This window comes from Mus musculus, chromosome 2, assembly GCF_000001635.26.
Source record: "Mus musculus strain C57BL/6J chromosome 2, GRCm38.p6 C57BL/6J".
Lineage (NCBI taxonomy): Eukaryota > Metazoa > Chordata > Mammalia > Rodentia > Muridae > Mus > Mus musculus.
The window spans coordinates 21,816,961-21,841,270 of NC_000068.7; the positions used below are offsets into that span (position 1 = coordinate 21,816,961).

The 24,310-nt window shown below is 40.0% G+C and overlaps 1 protein-coding gene across 1 annotated transcript in view; it reads left to right on the forward strand.

Moving 5' to 3' along the window:
• Positions 1–13,584, forward strand: part of Gpr158 (G protein-coupled receptor 158) — a 462,978-nt gene extending 449,394 nt beyond the window's left edge. Inside the window, exons 10-11 of the mRNA NM_001004761.1 lie at positions 8,184–8,330; positions 9,276–13,584. Coding sequence (NP_001004761.1) covers positions 8,184–8,330; positions 9,276–10,733 — 1,605 coding nt within the window. The 3' untranslated portion in view covers positions 10,734–13,584. The remainder of the gene's footprint in view (positions 1–8,183; positions 8,331–9,275) is intronic.
• The last annotated feature ends 10,726 nt before the right edge of the window (positions 13,585–24,310 follow it).

A 24,310-nucleotide genomic window follows, 5' to 3' on the forward strand; every position in this document is an offset into this window, starting at 1 on the left:
TTTAAAAAAAAAAAAAGTCAACCCACTGACCAGACAGTTCCATGGTCCGCAAAGGAGACACCACTTCCAGGCACTGTAACATGCCAAGGATCTTAGGACAACAGAATCCCAGCATAAGAGGAACTGGGTCACACCAGTATTTCAGGGTCTCTTGAGTGCCAAAATCTCTGACACACCCAGAATTTAAGGTTCACAGGAGCCCACAATCAAAGGATCACAGAGAAAGCTGGATTCTGAGGAGTCCTAAATCAACTGGGATTATAGGAAGGACAGGCTCCAATCAGATATATTGAGGGCAGCAAGCACTTGAGATAATCAGATTGCAAGAGGCAAGCATAAGAAGAAAAGCAACAGAAACCTAGGTTACTTGGCATCATCAGAACAAAACTCTCCTACCGTAACAAGTCCTGGATAGGCCATCACACCAGAAACACAAGACATGGATCTAAAGTCACTTCTCAAGATGATGATGGAGGACTTTAAGAAGGAAATACAGTAAAACACGGGTAAACAGCTGGAAGCCTTTAAAGAGGAAACACAAAAGTTCATTAGAGAGTAACAGGAAAACACTACCAAACAGGTCATGGAATTGAACAAAACCATCCAGGATATAAAACTGGGAGTAGAAAAATAAAGAACACCCAAAGGAAGACAACTCTGGAGATAAAAACTCTAGGAAAGAAATTAGGAACCATAGATGCAAGCATCAGCAACAGAGAAAAAGAGATGGAAGAGAGAATCTCAGGTGCAGAAGATTCCATAGAGAACATCAGCACAACAATCAAAGAAAATGCAAAATGCAAAAAGATCCTAACTCAAAACATCCAGGAAATCCAGGACACAATGAGAAGACCAAACCTATGGATAATAGGAGTAGATGAGAATGAAGATTTTCAACTTAAAGGGCCAGCAAATATCTTCAACAAAATTATAGAAGAAAACTTCCCAAACCTAAAGAAAGAGATGCCCATGAACATACAAGAAGCCTACAGAACTCCAAATAGACTGGACCAGAAAAGAAATTCCTCCCAACACATAATAATCAGAATAACAAATGCACTAAATAAAGACAGAATATTAAAAGCAGTAAGGGAAAAAGGTTAAGTAAGATAAAGGCAGGCCTATTAGAATTACTCCACACTTCTCACCAGAGACTATGAAACCCAGAAGATCCTAGACAGATGTTATACAGACACTAAGAGAACACAAATGCCAGGCCAGGCTACTTTACCCAACAAAACTCTCAATTACCATAGATGGAGAAACCAAAGTATTCCATGATAAAACCAAATTCACACAATATCTTTCAGTGAATCCAGCCCTTCAAAGGATAATAACAGGGAAACACCAACACAAGGAAGGAAACTATGCCCTAGAAAAAGCAAGAAAGTAATCCTTCAACAAACCTAAAAGAAGACAGCCACAAGAACAGAATGCCAACTTTAACAACAAAAATAACAGGAAGCAACAAATACTTTTCCTTAATATCTCTTAATATCAATGGATTCAATTCCCCAATAAAAAGTCATAGACTAACAGACTGGCTACACAAACAGGGCCCATCATTTTGCTGCTTACAGGAAACCCACCTCAGGTAAAAAGACAGACACTACCTCAGAGTGAAAGGCTGGAAAACAATTTTCCAAGCAAACGGTCTGAAGAAACAAGCTGGAGTAGCCATTCAAATATCGAAAAAAAAATTGTCTTCCAATCCAAAGATATAAAAAAAGACAAGAAGGGGCACTTAATACACATCAAAGGTAAAATCTTCAATAATGAAATCTTAATTCTGAAGATCTATGCTCTAAATACAAGGGCCGACATATTCATTAAAGAAACTTAGCTAAAACTCAAAGCACATATTGCACTGCACACAATAATAGTGGGAGACTTCAACACAACATTCTCATCAATGGACAGATACTAGAAACAGAAAATAAACAGAGACAAGGTAAAACTAACAGAAGTTATGAAACAAATGGATTTAACAGATACCTATGGAACAATTTATCCTAAACAAAAGGATAACCCTTCCTCTCAGCACCACATGGTACCTCCTCCAAAACTGACCATATAATTGGTCACAAAACAGGCCTCAACAGATACAAAAAATATTGAAACTGTCCCATGCATCCTATCAGATCACCATGGACTAAGGCTGATCTTCTATAACAACATAAATAATACAAAGCCAAATTGCATGTGGTAACTGAACAACATTCTCCTCAACGATACCTTGGTCAAGAAAGAAATAAAGAAGTTAAAAACATTTTAGAGTTTAATGCAAATGAAGCCACAACATACCCAAACTTATGGGACACAATGAAAGCCTTCCTAAGAGGAAAACTCATACCTCTGAGTGCCTCAAAAAGAAACTAGAGGGAGCATACTCTAGCAGCTTGACAGAACACCTAAAAGTTTAAAAACAAAAGGAAGCTAATTCACCCAAGAGGACTAGACAGCAGGAAATAATCAAACTCAGGGGCAATATCAATGAAGCAGAAACAAAAATAACTATTCAAAGAATCAACAAAACCAGGAGCTGGTTTTTGAGAAAATTAACAAGATAGATAAACCCATAGCCAGAATCACCAGAGGGCACAGGGACAGCATCCTAATTAACAAAATCAGAAATGAAAAAGGGAGATATAACAACAGGTCCTGAGTAAATCCAAAACATGATCAGATCCTTCTACAAAAGGCTATACTAAACAAAACTGGAAAACCTTGATGGAATGGACAAATTTCTAGACAGATACCAGGTACCAAAGTTAAATCAGGATCAGATTAGTAATCTAAATAGTCCTATATCCCCTAAAGAAATAGAAGCAGTCATTAATTGTCTCCCAACTAAAAAAAGCCCAGGACCAGATGGGTTTAGTGCAGAGTTCTATCAGACCTTCAAAGAAGACCTAATTCCAACTCTCCTCAAACTACTCCACAAAATAGAAACAGAAGGTACTCTAGCCAATTCACTCTATGAAGCCACAATTACTCTGATACCTAAACCATAGAAAAACACAGCAAAGATAGAGAACTTCAGAACAATTTCTCTTATGAATATTGATTCAAAAATACTCAATAAAATCCTTGCAAACCAAATCCAAGAACACATCAAAATGATCATCCATCATGACCAAGTAGGCTTCATCCCAGGGATGCAGGAATCGTTTAATATACAGAAATCCATCAACATAATCCACTATATATACAAACTAAAATACAAAAACCACATGATCATCTCATTAGATGCTGAGAAAGCATTTGACAAAAATCCAACACCCATTCATAATAAAAGTCTTGGAAAGATCAGGAATTCAAGGCCCATACCTAAACATACTAAAAGCAATCTACAGCAAACCAGTAGCCAACATCAATGTAAATGGAGAGAAGTTGGAAGCAACCCCACTAAATCAGGGACTAGACAAGGCTGCCCACTTTCTCCCTACCTATTCAATATAGTACTTGAAGTCCTAGTCAGAGAAATTAGACAACAAAAGGAAGTCAAGGGGATAAAAATTGGAAAGGAAGAAGTCAAAATATCACTATTTGCAGATGATATGATAGTATATATAAGTGACCCTATAAATTCTAGCAGAGAACTCCTAAACCTGATAAACAGCTTCAATGAAGTAGCTGGATATAAAATTAACTCAAAAAGTCAATGGCCTTTCTCTACACAAAGGGTAAACAGGCTGAGAAAGAAATTAGGGAAACAACACCCATCACGATAGTCACAAATAATATAAAATACCTTGGTGTGACTCTAACTAAGGAAGTAAAAGATCTGTATGATAATAACGTCAAGACTCTGAAGAAAAAAATTGAAGAAAATCTCAGAAGATGGAAAGATCTTCCATGCTCATGGATTGGCAAGATCAATATAGTGAAAATGGCTATCTTGCTGAAAGCAATCTACAGATTCAATGCAATCCCCATCAAAATTCCAACTCAGTTCTTCAACGAATTAGAAAGGGCAATTTGCAAATTCGTCTGGAACAACAAAAAATCTAGGATAGCAAAAACTCTTCTAAGTGATAAAAGAATCTCTGGTGGAATCACTATGCCTGACCTAAAGCTTTACTACAGAGCAATTGTGATAAAAACTGCATCATACTGGTATAATGACTGATTGGTAGGTGGAACAATGGAATACAATTGAAGACCCAGAAATGAATCCACACATCTATGGTCACTTGATCTTTAACATGGGAGCTAAAACCATCCAGTGGAAAAAAGACAGCATTTTCAACAATTGGTGCTGGCACAACTGGTTGTTATCATGTAGAAGAATGCGAATTGATTCATTCTTATCTCCTTGTACTAAGGTCAATTCTAAGTGGATCAAACCAGAGACACTGAAATTTATAGAGGCGAAAGTGGGGAAAGTCCTCAAAGATATGGGCACAGGGGAAAAATTCCTGAATAGAACAGCAATGGCTTGTGCTGTAAAATGGAGAATTGACAAATGGGACCTCATAAAATTGCAAAGCTTCTGTAAGGAAAAAGACATTATCAATAAGACAAAAATGCCACCATCATATTGGAAAAGGATCCTTACGAATCCTAAGTCAGATAGGGGACTATTATCCAATATATATAAAGAACTCAAGAAGATGGTCTCCAGAAAACCAAATAACCCCATTAAAAATGGGGTACAGTGCTAAACAAAGAATTCTCAACTGAGGAATACCGAATGGCTGAGAAGCACCTGAAAAATTTTTCAACATCCTTAATCATCAGGGAAATGCAAATCAAAACAACCCTGAGATTCCACTTCACACCAGTCAGAATGGCTAAGATCAAAAATTCAGGTGACAGCAGATGCTGGCGTGGATGTGGAGAAAAAGCAAATAGTCCTCCATTGCTGGTGGGATTGCAAGCTTGTACAACCACTCTGGAAATCAGTCTGGCGGTTCCTCAAAAAATTGGACATAGTACTACCGGAGGATCCCGCAATACCTCTCCTGGGCATATGTCCAGAAGATGTTCCATTGGTAATAAGAACACATGCTCCACTATGTTCATAGCAGCCTTATTTATAATAGCCAGAAGCTGAAAAGGACCCAGATGTCCCTCAACAGAGGAATGGATACAGAAACTGTGGTACATCTACACAATGGAGTACTACTCAGCTATTAAAAAGAATGAATTTATGAAATTCCTAGGCAAATGGATGAATCTGGAGGGTTCAGCCTTATTTATAATAGAAATGAAATAAATACCTAATAAAAAATTTTAAAAAATTAGTAAGAAACAGAACAGAGAATGAGCAACGACACAATAAAATCTAGTAGTGAGAATATTGTTTTCATTTATTTTATTTTTGAGGATTAAATATAATTATTCAAAAAAGTCATGGGCTGGAGATATGGTTCAGTGGTTGAGAGCACTGACTGCTATTCCAGAGGTCCTGAGTTCAATTCCAGCAAACATGTGATGGCTCACAACCATCTGTCATGGGATCTGATGCCTTTTTCCAGTGTGTCTGAGACATGTACAGTCAGTGTACTCATGTAGATAAAAATAAATCTTTAAAACATGTCAGATATAGTGATACATAGTGATCTCTATGCAAGTGAGAAACACTGTCTCAAAAAATAAGGTGAATGATATGCTTCTGGCCTGCACATACCCTCACACACACACACATACACACAGATGTGTATACAAGTGTGTTCCCCACATTACTACACAAATATGTATACATGCACACATATCTATGTGCACACATTCCCCGCCACATTAATCATTAATACATATGCACACACACACACACACACACACAAACCCATGAGTTAAATACATATGTATGCTATAGCCTGTGGAAATTATAAGATAAATAAAAAGATAAAAAGATAAAAAGATAAGCACAGAGGACTGCCACATTTTACATTAATCCATCTGTGTAAGATGTCCAGAACTGGCAAATCTGAAGAGAAAGGTGAACTCATGGTTTGTGCCACACAGAAATCAAATACTAGAAATGGTTGTGTTAGAGTTTCCAGAGTTCTTTCTGAGGTGATGAAAATATTCTGGGATTTAACAGTGGCATTGGCTACACAACCTTGTAATTCACAACATTATCTCAAAATAACCATGGACTATTGAGGGATTGTGCTAGGCACTTAGAAGAAGCATAACACAGAGATAAAAAATGTTTGGGTAGCTGTCCTGAGGAATGGGGCAGGATGAAAGAAAATAAGTACATAAATATTTAAACCAGTATTTTAGAAAAAGTCCTAAGGAACAAGGATGAATCAGGAAATGTATAATATCTGACAAATACCTGTTTGTGTTTGATTTTTGTGGTGACTTGGGATCACACCCAGGGATTTGAGTATGCCAAAAAAGATTCGACCCCTTGGTGATAGCTTCACCTCCCAACTCTTTCTTAAACGTCCGTCAAAGATTTTGGTTGAGAACAATTCTGTTCATATAAGCACCCACCAGGTGGTATAATCAGTATTTGTGAGTCTCTACCACATTTACCACTCATATATTTAAATCCATGACACATGCAGATTTCACAGGAAAAGATGAAAAACAAGATTTAGTCAACATGTGTTTTCGAGAAGTTCTAATTACAATATACAGATTGTTGTTGCTTCCCATGTTTTTGCATACACATGTATAATTGGTGTTCAAGTTTTATGCCTATTGCTGTATTAAAGCATCCAAAGGGAAGAAGGGGTTTATTTGGCTAAAATTCCAAGCGAATCCATTGCAACCAAGGAGGACTTGAGGCTAGAACTTAAGTGAATAGTGACATCACATCCATAATCAAGAGCAGAGAAAAATGAATGCACTGGTGCTGCTGGTTTGCTTCACCTAGCATCCTCTCATCTCACATAGTTCAGGCCCCATTGCCTAGGGAATGGCGACACCCACAGTAGTAGATACCTGCCCACATTGCTTTGCTTTATATCAGTGTTCTGTTAGTGACAGTTGTCCAAGTCTAGGGGAGTTTTTCTCAACATGACATTTTTTTCCCTGAGATCAAAAGCATTTATTGATAGCCAATATCAAGAAAAATTTCCATGTAAAAAAAAAAATCCAAGTGTTATTGTGAAATCGGCTAAACTTTATTGAGCCCCGCATTTCTGATGTGGTAGTTTGTTATGTTGCTTACTTGATTAGTTAATTACTTTGAAACAAATCTCCTAAAATCCATTCAATTGAGGGCCACAGACACATGGAAATGACTGTAAGTGACTTCTGAGGAGGGAAGGAACCGGACAAAGGTCAATATGACATTTTAAAGAAATATTTGAACTACTAATAAGCTGGTACAAGAGAACCCATGCTTTCTAAACTGTTCTCTAAATTTTCATAAGACATTATTTACATAGTGTCTAAGGTGTGACTAGCTTGATCTCTTTCCTTCAGTCACTCACCCAACTTAGTTTTCATGACTTAGATACCTAAGAAAAAATGCAGACAAGCACTAAACAGTATCACATGAAAATAATCAAAATGTGATAAGAGGGACGTGATAAAATAATATGCTTGAGGAGAATCTGTAATGTCAGTGAAATTTTTCATTTTAATTTAAATACCATCCAAGGGAGACCTCATGCAGCAGGATCCTCTCTTCTGTAGGGTGCCAAGTAGAATCCAAGAACTCTAATGACCCATTGTTTGCTATCACATATACTGTTCACTGTGTTCTGAAAGATTACTTTGCCACATGCAGGAGCTAGAGAATCATATTCCTGTGTCTAGGGCTACGTGTATGTATAGGTGAATAAATTCTTACTAAAGTAGAACAAGTATTATGGTATATAACAATATATCAAGACAGTTTTCATCCATACCTAAGTACATCAAATTGCTTTTCCTAGGGAGACTTTCTTAGAATTCTATTTTTCTACTTTATTTTCATTTTCAAATAGCAAATATATCATGAAAAATTAGTAAAGTCTAGTAACAATGGGAGCCCAACAAAGAAACAAGGGTTAAACTTGATTGAAAGGGTGAGCAGAGTTATGTTGCCTCACACATAGCTCTAGCACACACCTGAAAGGCTAATCACAAAATAACAGCAAATTATCAGTATTTTGTGAGTGAATCCATCAAGATTAAGAAAAAATTGTAATAATCTTAGGCTTAGAACCTTAGAAAATGCTGCACTGTCTAGCAATGGGTTGATGGCTACAGCTCACACTTAATATCTGTTTCAGTTTTCACATTCAAGCAATAATCCCCGAGATGACATTGCTACGGAAGCATATGAAGATGAGCTGGACATGGGTCGCTCTGGATCCTACCTGAACAGCAGTATCAATTCAGCCTGGAGTGAACACAGCCTAGATCCAGAAGACATTCGGGTAAGGACATATGGACTTCTTTCTTTTGTCACATTAGTTCAATTTATGCCACTGATACAATCATATGCCGATTGAGGTGTGTGTGTAAACTCTTATTTCTATGTTTAAAGAAAAAGAGGATGTCTGTGAGAGACTGAAAGAACCACAGAAGTAATACTACTGTGTATAATCATGATATAATTGTGCTTCACAAAACTGTCTCAACAATTACACTTGCCTTGGTCATACTTCCTAATCATGACTGGCATTATGGACATATGTGCTTTAAAAAGTAAGACCGCCCTATGAGCAGAGAGGCTGGCTTATTTAACATAATGTGTAAACGCTGATCAGCCTCTGAAGGAAGAAGATGCTTTCGACTGCTATTCCTGAGTCCATCCTTTGCCACTTACGAATGTATCAATGGCTACATGATGCTTCCAACACTCCACAGAGACTGTTCAACAGCAGTTGAGATGCTGGGTTTTGTTATAGTCTGAACTCAGTCTTGAGGACAGATACCCAAGGACAGACCCAAGTCCTTGCTCTGATTCATGAGACAAAGGCAAATCCTATGACTTCATGTCTTTTTAAAGATTTATTTATTTTATGTCCAAGAGTACTCTATCTGCATGTACACCTGCATGCCAGAAGAGGACATCAGATAACCTTATAGGTGGTTATGAGCTACCATGTGGTTGGTGGGAATTGAACTCAGGACCTCTGGAAGAGTAGACAGTGCTTATAACCTCTGAGCTATCCTTGAATTCATGTCTTAAAGGTCAATCTTTATATAAGGAAAAAAAAAACACAAAATTATCAGGAAGTTAAGAACAAGTAGCAATTGGTGAATGATGTTGTTACAATTGTCTGAGCAAGCCTAATCTTGTTTTTATAAACACCACCGGGCTATTTTCTGTCTGAAACACTAAATCTGTACCTTTTTAAATGTTCTCTTTCTGACAGGATGAACTGAAAAAACTCTATGCTCAGTTAGAAATATACAAACGTAAAAAGATGATCACAAACAACCCCCACCTTCAGAAAAAACGGTGCTCCAAGAAGGGCTTAGGCCGGTCCATCATGAGGCGCATCACTGAGATCCCAGAGACAGTCAGCAGACAGTGCTCCAAAGAGGACAAGGAAGGCACAGACCACAGTGCAGCCAAGGGGACAGGCCTTGTCCGGAAGAACCCTACTGAGTCCTCAGGGAATACAGGGAGACCCAAGGAAGAGTCCCTTAAAAATCGGGTCTTCTCTCTCAAGAAATCCCACAGCACATATGACCATGTGAGAGACCAAACTGTAGAATCCAGCAGCTTGCCCATGGAGAGCCAGGAGGAGGAGGCCACCGAAAATTCAACCTTGGAGTCGCTGTCAAGTAAAAAACTGACACAAAAGCTCAAAGAAGATAGTGAGGCCGAGTCCACTGAGTCAGTGCCGTTGGTCTGCAAGTCAGCCAGTGCTCACAACCTCAGCTCAGAGAAGAAGCCTGGGCACCCACGTACATCTATGTTACAGAAATCTCTCAGTGTCATTGCAAGTGCCAAGGAGAAGACACTTGGCCTGGCTGGCAAAACCCAGACTTTAGTTATGGAAGACCGAGCTAAGTCCCAGAAACCAAAAGATAGAGAGACCATCAGGAAGTACTCAAATTCAGATAATGTAGAGACTATCCCAAACTCCGGTCACATGGAGGAGCCAAGAAAGCCCCAGAAATCTGGGATTATGAAACAGCAGAGGGTCAGCCTCCCCACTGCCAATCCTGACGTGAGCTCCGGTATCACCCAGATAAAGGACAATTTTGATATCGGAGAAGTATGCCCTTGGGAGGTTTATGACCTGACCCCTGGTCCTATGCCTTCAGAGCCAAAAGCTCAAAAACACGTATCAATCGCAGCTTCTGAAGTGGAACAAAACCCTGCTTCGTTTTTGAAGGAGAAGTCCTACCACAAGTCTAAGGCAACTGAAGGTCTCTACCAAGCCAATCACAAGAGCATAGACAAGACAGAGGTGTGCCCCTGGGAAATCCACAGTCAGTCCCTTTTAGAAGATGAGAATCGTCTGATTTCTAAGACTCCAGTTCTCCCAGGGAGAGCCAGAGAGGAGAATGGAAGCCAGCTCTACACAACCAATATGTGTGCTGGGCAATATGAAGAACTGCCCCACAAAGTCGTAGCACCAAAAGTAGAGAATGAAAATCTCAACCAAATGGGAGACCAGGAGAAACAGACATCTTCCTCTGTGGATATCATTCCTGGCTCCTGTAACTCAAGTAATAACTCCCATCAGCCCTTAACATCACGAGCCGAAGTGTGTCCCTGGGAGTTCGAGCCCCTAGAACAACCAAATGCTGAAAGAAGCGTAACTTTACCTGCCTCCTCTGCTTTAAGTGCAAATAAGATACCAGGGCCTCAGAAATAGGAAGTCTGGGACACTTTCAAAGTGGACCACCCTGGGAAGAAAGGGGTAATCCCGAGTTTGATAAAAATAGATCTGAAAATCACAAGTTACCAAGGCATCTTTGTTAGCCTAGGGAAACATGGCACATAGTGCAGTAAGGTGAAGGCAAGGGCTGGAGAAGGCCAGAAAAAGGCAATTATGCATCATAAGAAGGAAGGCTGACTCTGCCATGAAAAGCCAGATCAACACTGGAGGACAGCTTAGCATTTCCGCCTGTTTAAGGGACATTGCCCTGTCTGTCTTTACACATGGGATTGAATGGTACCAAGCAAGATTCACCAGGAGGCATGGAAGACAGACGCATGGATTTTAAGATGGGAAAACTTAGATAAATGTGACTGTGATTCTAAGTAGCTGACTGAAAAGCCAACCTTCATTACCTATTTAACCTTGGTAGCACTGCTAACTTAATGCACCCTGATACCTTTTATATACACGATTGCTCTCATTTTCTTAAAATCTGTTCCAGTACATTGTTGTGTCTTGTATTCAAGCATTCCAGATTGTATAATTTTTGCAAATAACTTTGATATTATATGACACAACACATTTATGCAATCTGCAGCTACTCAATTGTCATTGCAACCTACCAAATACCTGCTATCATCTACCAAGTGTGGTTGAGTCTTGGAGTACAGTAAGCTTTCTCTGGCTTAGGAAGCCATAACAGTTAAGATGAAAACTTTTAGTTTGGGCTGTGGTTTATATAGTGAAGTTGGGTCTGACTCTTTTGTTTCCCACCATGGCTTGTTGTAATGTCTTAATTTTTAAATATAAGTTGAGTTGCTTATTCTACACTTCTTGTAGGGACTCTGAAGCTTTATTAATCTCGGAGATGAAGTGGTCCTGTTTAGTCATATGTCTCAGTAAGTTAAGGACAACTTATCCATTGTTTGTTCCAAGTCAGAGCTAAATCAACCCAATGACTCTTTCAGTATTTCACATTAGCATTTCCTAAGGAAGAAGCCGAATGAGGAAACTATGCTGTACATTGTTACCAACAGAAGAGGCCAACTCTAGGAGCGCCTTAACAACGAGTGCATACTGCAGGTCCAGGAAATTGCCTTTCATGACAAATACAGAAAGGTCGCTCCTAATAGCTCCAGGGATTATTTTTATAAAGAGAAAAATTAATGATAGCATCAAGATCATTGTATGGATATATTTTTATTATGCATACTGAAAATATATTTTAAATTACCTTAAACTATTTATTCTCATAAACTTTTATTCATTGCTTCATCTAGGTACAGAATTTGCTGGGCTCAAATCCCAAAGAGATTTTATAACTTGATTTACTCAAAGCCCATAGGTGGTACAGGCTCTTTACACTCCCCAGTACCAGAACTTACAAGTCCTTCAAACTGTCCTTGCAAGCCACCTAGCTCAAAATGCAAAGCCTAAGATTGGTGTGCATACATCAAAGCATATCTTCTAGAACTTGCTGCATTCCATGCTGATCTCTAGCATAAACATCCTGAGCTTCTGACTTAGCTCTAAGGATTGCAATGCCGAAATAAGACTCTAAAATCCAGGCACATTTCATTTAAAGATCTATCACTTAAAACTACAGCCCAGGCTTGATTTTCTCCCATCATAAATACTAAACAACTGCTTATGTGACGAAGACATTTCCATCCATAGGAACTGTTTTACCTTTGGTGAGCAACAAAAAGAATTTGCTAGGATGATGCAGGAGGGGAGAAGGAATCAGAAGGTGGATATAAGGCTGTGCTTATGCTTTGTGTCTATCATCAAACTTTGCTCAGTGTTTACTTTTGTATTCAGGAGAAAGCAAGCACTTGAGGAGTTGGCAGAGCTGGGCATACCCATTTGCTTGCTTCATTCATTACTCAGGTTGGTGGGCTAGGTTTGGAAATCTATAGAGATTTTATTGCTAACTGCTGCCTTCATTAATCCCTATCATCCCCACCCTTCCAATCAAAGCCTATCTACTTTGTGACTTTAGAATTCTATTTTGAGGAGCATTTGTGAACTTGGCTTAGAGTTTGTAGACTTGCGTACTTGTTTCACTTGTGTCTGAGAGCTGTTAGCACTAGATTTGCCTCAGAATTAAGCAGGCAACTGTCACTGACTTCACTGCACTTCAGGGTGACCCTGCTTGATGTGTGGCTCACAGAAGATTTGCCAAATTATACCATAGTGACAGTCTGCCCCTGCCCCCCATAGATTACTCTCCACCGCCACAAATCAGCACAAATAGCTAGGTTCTTTCCTAGAGCTTCATTTTCATAACTTATCACCAAAAGAAATTGAACTCTGTCATTCTGGAAGCTCTTTTCCCTGGCTGAGAACAATAGAAAGTGCATACAGTGTGAAGGTCTCACAAACATTTGCTAGGTTGTCCTTTCAATGCATGTGCAGGCTGCACCCTGTTGTTGTTTTAAGCCAGGGTTTATAAATAAGTAGATTTATATCTGTCTTAATAGAAGTGTATATTTTATGCAAGAATTAAATGCTTTACAACATAAATTATGACTTGACCTCTCGTAAACTTCGGTGGCAATACGGATTGAATCCCGACAGTTGTCTTGTATTTGCTTCCTAGGTTTCTGCATGCGAGTGGTGATAGGTAGGACTGACAACACACTGCCTTTGACTTCTAGCACTTAGCAGTCAAGAGTTGTAGAGTCAACAAAGCTGTAAGTCTCTTCACTTAACCTGTGGTTCTTCTAAAACTATTATCTAAATCTACAGCATCCCACCATGGAATACCTGGTAATTTATGTTGTGATGTGTTGCAGCATGTAAATAACTATAACTTCTCTGCAATAAAACATTTATATGAAAATGATTGGTGTGTTCATGTCTCAAAATTTGACCATATTTATGCAACTTATTCAAAGGAATTACATATAGCTTTATGACATTGGTTCCCTCTGTGTATGTGTGTGTGTCTTCTTGTTGCCTTCACAATGCTATCGCATTGTGTGTATGTGATGTTAGTGAGTTGTTTGTGTGTGTGTGCATCTTCTTGTTGCCTTCATAGTGCTGTTGCATTGTGTGTATGTGGTGTGATTGTGGTGTGTTTGTGTGTGTGTGTGTGTGTGTGTGTGTGTGTGTGTGTGTGTGGTGTTCATTCGGGTCCTAGTTTCTTTGTTCTAAATTTAAAATCTGTTGAAAGTTCTTCACTAAAATGTTTCGATAAAAATGTATTTCACCCCACATAAGCTGGTCAAGATGTTATGTATTTTATGACATTTTCCACCATGAATATTTGCAAAGACATTTGCAAAGAATATTGCTCCAATTTTGGGCTATTTTTCTTTTTAAACATTTGTTCATAGAAAAGTGGAGGGCTAAGTTCAGGAACACTGTATGTTCAAATTTACCGTTAACTGAGGAGAAGGCAGATAATGGAATGTTTAAGCAGGTTTCTAATTTCTGTCTCTTCTTTTGTGGTGTGAAAGCCATAAACTTACAGAAATAAAACTGTCTAATGAAATGAACGTGGAAAATAGGAGATAAATATAGGATAAAGGCTGTGCTACTGAGTACTCACAATCTAGAAAGAAAAGTAAATGGGGCATGAATAAAAGTCCATGGCAGTCATGTAGAAGATACCACTGTTTCAATTCAATCAACAACAGAAAAGATAAATGGGGGTGTTTGTGGATAAAAGAGAAAAATCATACAAATGTCACCAGACATAATAGGGACTTGACTCTTCTGTGACATTCGTGCCTTTCCTTTGACCCACTTCAAGTTCTTCCTTTTCTGTCTCAGCTACTTTGCTTTAATATGTGCATGACTTTTGTTAGACAGTGAAAAACTGAGAAGACAAATATATCATTAAACATTGTACCTGGCTAGCAATGTGCCTGAGCCATCCCAAGAAACTAGGACTGCTTGCTTGCTCTACTCAAGCAATCGACTACATGTTTCTGCCTCTGGAAAGCAGATGGAGTCCTCTGTCTTCTAGCCTTACCTCAGGAAGTCATTTATGTCTCTAATTCTGTCCACTTACAATTTAGTTGCATCCTGCTCCAGATCATGGCTAATTTGAGGGCTCCAGAGTTTGTTTTATTCATTCTTGTGCCCCCATTTTCCTAAGGTGGGCTTTTCTACCCATTTAGTAGATACTTCCCACATTAACATATTAGATTTCTAAGCATTGTCCAGAATACATGTGAAAGGAAAAGAAAGAACCTGAAGGAACTACATGTACAGAATTAATAGATCTATAAAGAATCTAGCATTTCCTAGGAAATCCTCAGACTGACTGCCAAAGCAATCCAAAATCTTTGGCTTTATAGGTACTTGTTTGCCAGAGTACAGAAAAGGAAAGTTAAAACATAGGCCATGATCCATGTTTTCAGACATATAAAAGATATTTTCATGTGTTATAAAAAGTTTAAAAATATCAGAAGTAGCTATTAGCTCTTTGAATGCTTGAATGTTGAAAAATTGAGCCTTGGGTAGCTCTGTCTAAAATATCTGCAGGGACTCTTATGCTAGGCAACAGAGTTTTCTGAGAAATGAGATATTTAGGTGAAATAAATCATATTGCTATTTGACTGAATAGAATTTTTACCCAGGATTTTATATAGATTTATTCATAGCATGTATGCTAGATAACTATAAATAATGTATGTGTGAGCCAAAACATATAAGTTACATGTAAATATATATGCATGCCCAACCTACTGGCAATAAGAAAAATAGATTGAAAACATAAATATATTTAACATGGCACAGATATTAAAATATCAAGAAAAATGTTTTTCTCCATTTTAAATCTTAAATACTAACAGCTCTAAGCACATATGGTGAATGATTTGACTTGTGAATTTACTGTGCTTTTTCCAGAACTTGTTACATACAGTGAGTTGAGGAACTTGGATCCATTTTGTGGTCCTCAGATCAAATTTACTACAAGAAACATGTCAGTAAATTGGGATGAAGCCAAAGTTAGTGGCTGTCCCTATTGCGTCCCGCTCGACCGGCAAGAAAGACGCAACAAACCAGAATCTTCCGCGGCAAAAGCTTTATTGCTTGCTTCTCAGGAAGATCCCGAACCGGGAAAATGGCGCTGCTTTTATAACCTGCAGCATGACGTTTCAGCACCTGATATGGCGTGACAGCTCCTGGTTCGTTGCTTGCCCATCACCCCACTATTACACCCTGAGAATGGGAGTGACTAGGAGTGAATTCACTCTTGCACCTGCGTACAAGGCTTGTTTACTAGTTAGGCACAGCGGAGGCCCGTGCCATCTTATAATGGCGATTGCTCGCGGCACACACGGCTCTCCTCAGAGATTACTGGTGGCACACATGCGATTGCTCACAGCACGTACCGGCTTTCCACATCTCCCCCTTTTTATTTTATTAAAATTTAAGGCTGATCTAGGCCTGTGTAATTATGCCCATCTGCTGTGGCTCCTGTCTTAGGTCGTTCCTCCAATGTCACAACCTTTCCTGTCATAGGGTAACCCTATCGCCACTGGGCCCCGAGTCTTAGGTTGATCTGTGCATGAGGAAAGTTGCCCGTCCCTGGATACCGCAGTGCTATGTGACATTAACTACTAAATGACCTAGGGCGAACTCTATAAAAGAGGCCAGCCACCAATGTCAATTAATTTTTGAGCATAGATAGCCAGATTTCAGGGGAGGCCCCTTGCTCGATGGCAGCAAGTGCTTGAGTTATCACAACCTTGTCACGTGTTTGTTGGGTTCTGAGCTTGCAAACCAACCAGAGCATGACCACAAGTCCACAGCAGGTGGCAACGCCAAATAAACCTACCCTCACCCATTCCTTAAAATAAGAAAAGGCAGATGAAATCCAGGAGGAGAGGCCCTCTGTCAATGACAGGTCCACTCGTGTCGAGTTGATCTTTAGAACGGCCGCTCTCAGGGCCTCAAGGGTCTCATCGAATCTTTCAGACCAGTTTCCTGCAAGATATAAAGAAAGCTGTCTAGACAGATTAGCTGCATAAGTAAAATTTTCATATTGGACACTGGTAATGCACAGAGCTTCCAGTTTTCTTTCACAACCCAACTGGGCCATCTGGTATAGAACACCTATCTGTTCCTCCGCCAGGTCAAGGTGCTGATTCAAAATCATCAGCCCTCCCTTTAACTTGGTACTAGCAGAAGTTTGGACAGTGATGGCATCAGCCAGATCTGCTGAAAGCTGATTTAATTTTGTGCCCGATTGAACCGCACTAACCATAGCGTACCCTGCAGCTGTAGCAGCAGCTGCACTGGCTGAAATTGCTATGATCACGGCAGCAGTAATGCCAAAATCTCTCTTTTGTCGAAACATAGATAAGGTGGAGGGTGTTTCTACCGGAACAGGGATCCAACGTGGGATCCGTGCCACCATGGCACGGGTGTTCTTTGTTACATCCCAACATTGAGAAATCCAACAAGAATCATTGGAACAGACTTCAAATGAATCATTTGAAAGAATAAACAAGAAAAGGGGGTAAACACAGACTGGGGTAGATGGATAATTAATCTGGTTTACCAAAGTTTTATTGAACCCAGTGATCTCTACACTGGTATTAGTATATCCATAAGAGTCCTGGGAGGCATCATGTATTCCCCAATACTGAGCAAATCTTGAGATGCCAGTAAAAGAAGCCTTTCCAACTGCTCCTCCCTGGATAAAAATCAAAGGATTGAGTTCTGTACAACTGCCATTGACTCCACAAAGCACCCACTTGTGAAAGGGATGCATTCTAAAGTCCTGTATGAAAAGTCCCTTTTTCATAACAAATTCCTTCTCTGGGTCATCTATCATGTTGGGAGAAAAGGAAAAGGTTTTACTCTGATCTGCCCAACGAGTGATGGAGGATTGACAATCAGACCAAGGCAGGATCAGCCCTTCATCTTCCAAACTACAATGAGGGGCTATTTTTGGTTGGTGTGGACGTTCTTTGTCTGAAAAGTTAGGTGGTAGAAATGTACCATTAACCCAATTTACCTCCTGCCAAAAGGTCCGATTTGTAAAGGTTATCTCTACATTGGAAGTATCTTGGGTTGTGCTCACCCAACCTCCTCGATGCTCATTAAACTTCCCCAAAGCTTGGGCTGTGAGGTTGATACAATTTCCTGGTCCATTAATTTGAAAACATAAAGAACCCTGTTCTAGTAAAGAGCGATTTTCTCCTAATGGTGCTCAGGTGGGATCATAGGGTAAATATGGCAAATCCACTGTTTTATTAGTAGTAAAGAATTTTGGAAAAACTATAGCATCATGGTGAACTGGCATTGGTTTAGGGAAAGTCGAGAGAATAGCCCATCTCTGCTCGCCCATTATACTAGGAACCTGAGACAAGTTCAGCATTGTCAGGATCAGGAACAGTCCTCGGGAGGTCAGCATCTTCTGCACCATCCTTGATGAATATCCTGCGGGTGAGTCGTTCCGGCAGCCAAAATGGGTTGTCTTCACTCTGTGGAAAAACACAAACAGCTCCCCGGGATCTGATTAAGATAGGATCTGGGCCTTTCCACTGACCAGTTAAAACATCCTTCCATTTGACCATTTCTTTTGGTCTATCAGGGTCTGAGCTATGTCGCTCAGCTGCAGAGCGTCCCTGCTCGTTGAGATTCAAAAAATTAAGTGTAAAGAGTGCCATAGATACCGCTACTCTTGGCACTGAGGGCAGAGTCTCATCAACTCCCCTTTTTGTTTTATAAGATAAGATTTGAGTGTGCGGTGGGCACGTTCCACAATGCCTTGTCCTTGAGGATTATAAGGAAGGCCAGTCAAGTGAGTGACATCCATTTGATGACAAAATTGTTGAAATTTAGTAGAAGTATAAGCTGGCCCATTATCCGTTTTAAGAATTGTGGGCTTGCCCCAAGCACTCCACGCTTCTAGGCAGTGCTGTATAACATGAGTGGCTTTTTCACCTGTTAAAGGTGTGGCAAACATTACACCAGAGCAGGTGTCAATAGAAACATGTAAATATTGATTTCTCCCAAAGGAGGAAATATGAGTGACATCCATTTGCCAGACCTGTAATGGCCTGACGCCATGAGGGTTTACCCCTACATGAGGAGTAGGTAAAAATTGACCACTACCTCTGCACATAAAGCGGAGGTGCACTAGGACCCTGAAGCCGACAATCCGGAGGCCGAGCAGGAAGCTGGCTTTCGCCAGCGGCTTTTTGCCTTTTTCTGGACTGAGTAGCTCGCCTTTTATCTTGCTGGTACCTTTCTCCCTTATAACGAACTGCTTCCTCCTCCGAGTCCGTTTCTTCAGCGGCGCTAATTCCTTCATCTGGTTCTGAGCTACTAAGAGCTAGCTGCTTAAATTCATCCAGTGGCGGGTAGAGGCTCCTTTCCTTATGTGCCTCTCCAGCTCGATCTCCCTTCTTTTCTCCCTTTTCATTCCTTTTTCTTATCTCTCCCAAGGCATTCTTTCCTTTATATCTCTTTTCCTCGGGCTCAAGGCCCGTGGAAAGGCCTAAATTCTTCAGTGCACTTTGTTTCCTCTCTACTTTTACTCTCTCTCCCCGCTCTACCTCTGATAGACTTTCTTGAATTTCGTCCAGAACTTTCTGTCCCGCTTCTACCATTTGCTGACAATCCTCATCTGTTAAACATGATTTCACCAATTTCCATAGCGGCATAATCCCTGCTTTAAGTTTGCCTTTCTGCTGTTCCCTAACTAGATCTCCTTTCAGTTTGTCCCAAGAGGTGACAGTTAATGACCCTGAGAAAGCATACCATGGTGCGACACGGTCTATCTCTCTGACAAATCCCTCTAAGGTCTTAGTGGCGATTTTTAGGCCACACTGCTTCAGGACCGAGCGTAAGGCCACTACTATAGAATGGGAGATTCCCATACTGCCGCTGTCCAGGCCTGACCATGACTAAACTAGTCAGCAGTTCCAGTGGTGGAAACAAAACGAAACCGAAAGGAAAAGTGTAATCGCCGTGCAAACAATCAAAAGGGCTTCTAACTCTGGAGAAATTTCAAGATTGTACATACCTTGTAGAGCCTTTTGTCCCACGGTTCTGATTCTGCCCCGCGAACGAGGGATCTTCCTTGCGCTGAGTTCCCGGGTTCTTCGGCGCCACTTATTGCGTCCCGCTCGACCGGCAAGAAAGACGCAACAAACCAGAATCTTCCGCGGCAAAAGCTTTATTGCTTGCTTCTCAGGAAGATCCCAAACCGGGAAAATGGCGCTGCTTTTATAACCTGCAGCATGACGTTTCAGCACCTGATATGGCGTGACAGCTCCTGGTTCGTTGCTTGCCCATCACCCCACTATTACACCCTGAGAATGGGAGTGACTAGGAGTGAATTCACTCTTGCACCTGCGTACAAGGCTTGTTTACTAGTTAGGCACAGCGGAGGCCCGTGCCATCTTATAATGGCGATTGCTCTCCTCAGAGATTACTGGCGGCACACATGCGATTGCTCGCAGCACGTACCGGCTTTCCACATGTCCCAAAAGGAAACTACATTTGGGTCCATGAGAAAATGGGAAAGAGTTGTTTAAGAGCACCAAGTTAAGAGCTAGAAAGATGGCTTAGTAGTTGAGAGCATTGCTTGCTCTTCCAGAATTCTTGGGTTCAATTCCAGCACCCTCATAGTACCTCATAATCATTTGCGATGGCAGTTCCAAGTGATCCCATGCCTCCTTCTGCCTCTTAAGGTGCACATATATGGCACACACACGCGCACACATACACACACACACACACACAGTCCTACACATAAAATAATAGAATAAACAAAGAAAAAGGAACACCAGGTTAAGAAACTCAATTTCAGAACCACTTAATAAACACTGGAAAGCTTGATAGTCTGTGACTCAGGCACATACAGGCTGTCTCTTGGTAAAAGAAAACAAAGACTCATCCTTGCCTCTGATAGTGTGCTGTTTGTGCAGCTACCTGTAGCCATGTGACATACCCAAGTTGAAGACCCATGAAGCATGGAAAAATTGAATCAATGTACCTCTTCCCTCTTACTTGCTTTCTTTCAATTTCTATAGCTTTGAATGATTAAGTTTGTTGATAAATTTTAAAGCAAGCAGAAATTAAAGTTGCAAAGCACTGTTTTGAAAACTGTGTTACACAAAGGACTGAAGGAGTTGAAAGGATTTTGCCGCAGAAGAACCTCACTTCGGTCCCGTTCGGGTTCCGGTTACAGGTGGGCAAAGGAGTCGGCGAAAGTAGGGTGACAAACAGACTCGACACAAGGGAGTATGGATCTGAATGTAATTTGTCAAATTGAGAATCAAACTTTTTAGACAGAAGAAAATAGGGAAGTTAGGTGACACACTGTCAAGATACATTGAGGTTACCGAATTCTTACACAAAACAGAGGAATGCAAACACGGAAGGACTTGCAAGAAACAACTGGGATAAAATTCAGTATTAACAACTGGGATCGAAAACAGCTCCACCCAAGGTCCACTTAATCTTAGAAGTCAGGGGCAAGGGCTTCATGCCCTTGCCATAGTTCCTATTCTCGTCTATTGTATAGTCCACCTTCCCACTAGGCCATTGTAAATACTTGTATATGGGTGTAACTCAGCTATCTATAGTTCTAAGTATCTACTCTGGTTTCTCCTTAGATCACAAACTTCCTTCTTCCTAGATAATGGTAAATTCCTCTGTAGGGTAGTGACTTAGCAATTCATGCCCAGGGTTGGCTCAAGGACTGCCTAGGACTGGTGAAGAATCTAATTTAGCTATATGTCAAAAAGTCAATCCTTAGAAGCACTTATAACAAAGCAATATTAAGGGAAAGCACACAGATCCATTTACCAACTAAAGCAAGGACATTGCAACATTCATTATACAGGATGCCATGGTTCCAGGAGACTAAGTTTCTGTGAACTTTTTGCCTCAGGACCGTGCCCAAGTTTTTCAGCCTGTCAGGCATGTTACTACTGGAGTGGATGTGGCAGGATTTGAAGCCCCATAGGAAGAACAACAATATTAACCAACCAGAACCTCCCAGAGCTCCCAGGGACTAAACCACCAACCAAAGAGTACACATGGAGGAACCTATGGCTCCAGCCATGTATGTAGCAGAGAATGGCATCAATGGGAGGAGAGGCCCTTGATACTGTGAAGGCTTGATGCCCCAGTGTAGGGGATTACCAGGGCGTGAGTGGGTAGTTGGGTTGGAGAGCACCCCTATAGAAGCAGGGGGAGGGAGAATGAGATGGGGGTTTCTAGAGGGGAAACTGGGAAAGGGGATAACATTTGAAATGTAAATAAAGAAAATATCCAATAAAAGTAAAGAAAAAGGAAATTATGTGTAAGTTGGGAGATATTTCACAGCTGGTTTTTAATGGGTACCAACAGGGGTAAATACTGCTGAGATGGAACAAATACGAACAAGATGAGGAAACATGGGTCTGTCTTTGGTCTTCATGACCATCAATTTACTGTTTGTTTGTCACCTGAATAAGAGATTTGAATGACAGAAACCAAGGCCTTCTAATTCTACAATAAGATTGTTGCTGTGTAATACACATGTGTGCAAGTGTGCATGCATACACACATAGGGGTATGTACCTTTGTGTACAAGTATATATCAGTATGAGTGAGAGTGGTGTGTGTGTGTGTGTGTGTGTGTGTGTGTGTGTGTGAGAGAGAGAGAGAGAGAGAGAGAGAGAGAGAGAGAGAGAGGGAGAGAGAGAGAGAGAGAGAGAGAATTTCACTTTAGGCTATATGACTTTGCTATAATGTATATAGCTTGGTAACTCCTTCCTTATGGCCTAGTAAACAGTTGCAAATTTAAAATCAGCTAAAGAAACCACACACACAAATTGGAGTAAAATTTGATGAACATTCTCTAGTCCCTTTTAATTTCTTTATATTTTATGACAAGATGTAAGAGTAGAGTTCCCTAATGTTTGAGATGGGATGAGAGTCATGAGAAATTTCCCTCAATAAGCAACATGAAGCTGGGTCAGGCCCAAATAAGAAGCTGAGAAAGACTGGTTGGTGCATTTTTGTGATGCTGTCTGTTCATTGAATTTTTCTCTGTAGCTCAGGCTGTCTGAAAATCGACAGCCTTGATGTGGAGGACTGAAAGCTGGCTGAAAAGACAATCTAAGACCAAGTGTTAAATGAAGTTCTCTCTAGTCAGTCCTAAAGGTTAATGCAACAACCAATGCATAGCTAAATGTAACTATACTTGCTTCTTTTTTTGTTCCACTTACCTGTAAAGCCTTTTCCATTGTTTCCCCCTAAAGTGATGTCTATCTTTGATGGTGAAGTGTTTTTCTTGGGGGTAACAAAAAGATGGTTCCTGGTTTCTCATCCAGTCTGCCAGTCTGTCTTTTATTAGAGATTTGAGACTGTGAATGTTGAGCATTATCATTAAAATATGTATATTAATTCCTATTATTTTTTTGACCTTTGTAGTATTTTCTTAAGTGTCTTTTGGTTAAATGTCCCAATAATGTTTCTTTATCCCTTTTAACTTCTTGTGTGTGTTTATTATTCTCTTCAGTATTCCTTTAGTAGCTTTTGTAGGACTGTTGTAGCGGTCATAGATCTCTTAAATGTTTTTATCATGGAAAGGTTTTATTTTCTTCAAACAGCCTTGGTCCTTCTTTCTTTCTTTCTTTCTTTCTTTCTTTCTTTCTTTCTTTCTTTCTTTCTTTCTTTCTTTCTTTCTTTCTTTCTTTCCTTCTTTCTTTCCTTCTTTCTTTCTTCTTCCCCCCCCCTTTGGTTTTTCGAGACAGGGTTTCTCTGTGTAGCCCTGGCTGTCCTGGAACTCATTCTGTAGACCAGGCTGGCCTCGAACTCAGAAATCTGCCTGCTGCTGCTTTCTGAGTGCTGGGATTAAAGGCATGTGCCACCACTCCCGGCTGGTCTTTCTTTTAGAACTTGGCATACTTATTCCTAGGTCCCTCAGGCTTTGGAAGTTTCTATTGAATAAGCATGTGTTATCTGATAGGCCTGCCTTTATAAGTGGCCTGACCTTTCTCTCTTCCAATTTTCAATATCCAATACCTATTCCAACATTTTCTTTGTTCTGTGGTTTTAATGTTTTAAGTATATTATTTCATAGGAGTTTCTTTTCTGGTCCTGTACTTTTGCTGTTCTGCAGACTTCTTCCACTTAATTGGACATCTATCTCTAGTTTCTTCTATAGTTTAGTTTAAAGTATTTTCTAAGTCCTTCTTATTATATTCTTATTCCTCTTCTACAGCCATAATCTAAAGGTTAGGTCTATTTATGGTGTCCCAAATCTCTCCTATTTGCTCTTCATATATTCATAAATTTACCTTTGACCTCTACTGAATGATACAATTCCTCTATCATGACTTTCATCCCTGGTACTCTGTTCACATGACCCATTCTACTGGTGGGGTTTTGTCTGAGGTTTTTATGAGGATTATTGGTCCGGCTTTTCTTCATTAATTCTTTTTATTGGATTTTACTTTAATATTTTAGGCTGAGTTTTTATTTAATTTCAATTCTTTGTGTTTATTCTCTCATAATCACTAACCTCTGAATTGGTTGAACATGACTATGATTATTTTGATTTTCTTGTCTGAAAATTCTTCTATGTCATTTTTATTAGG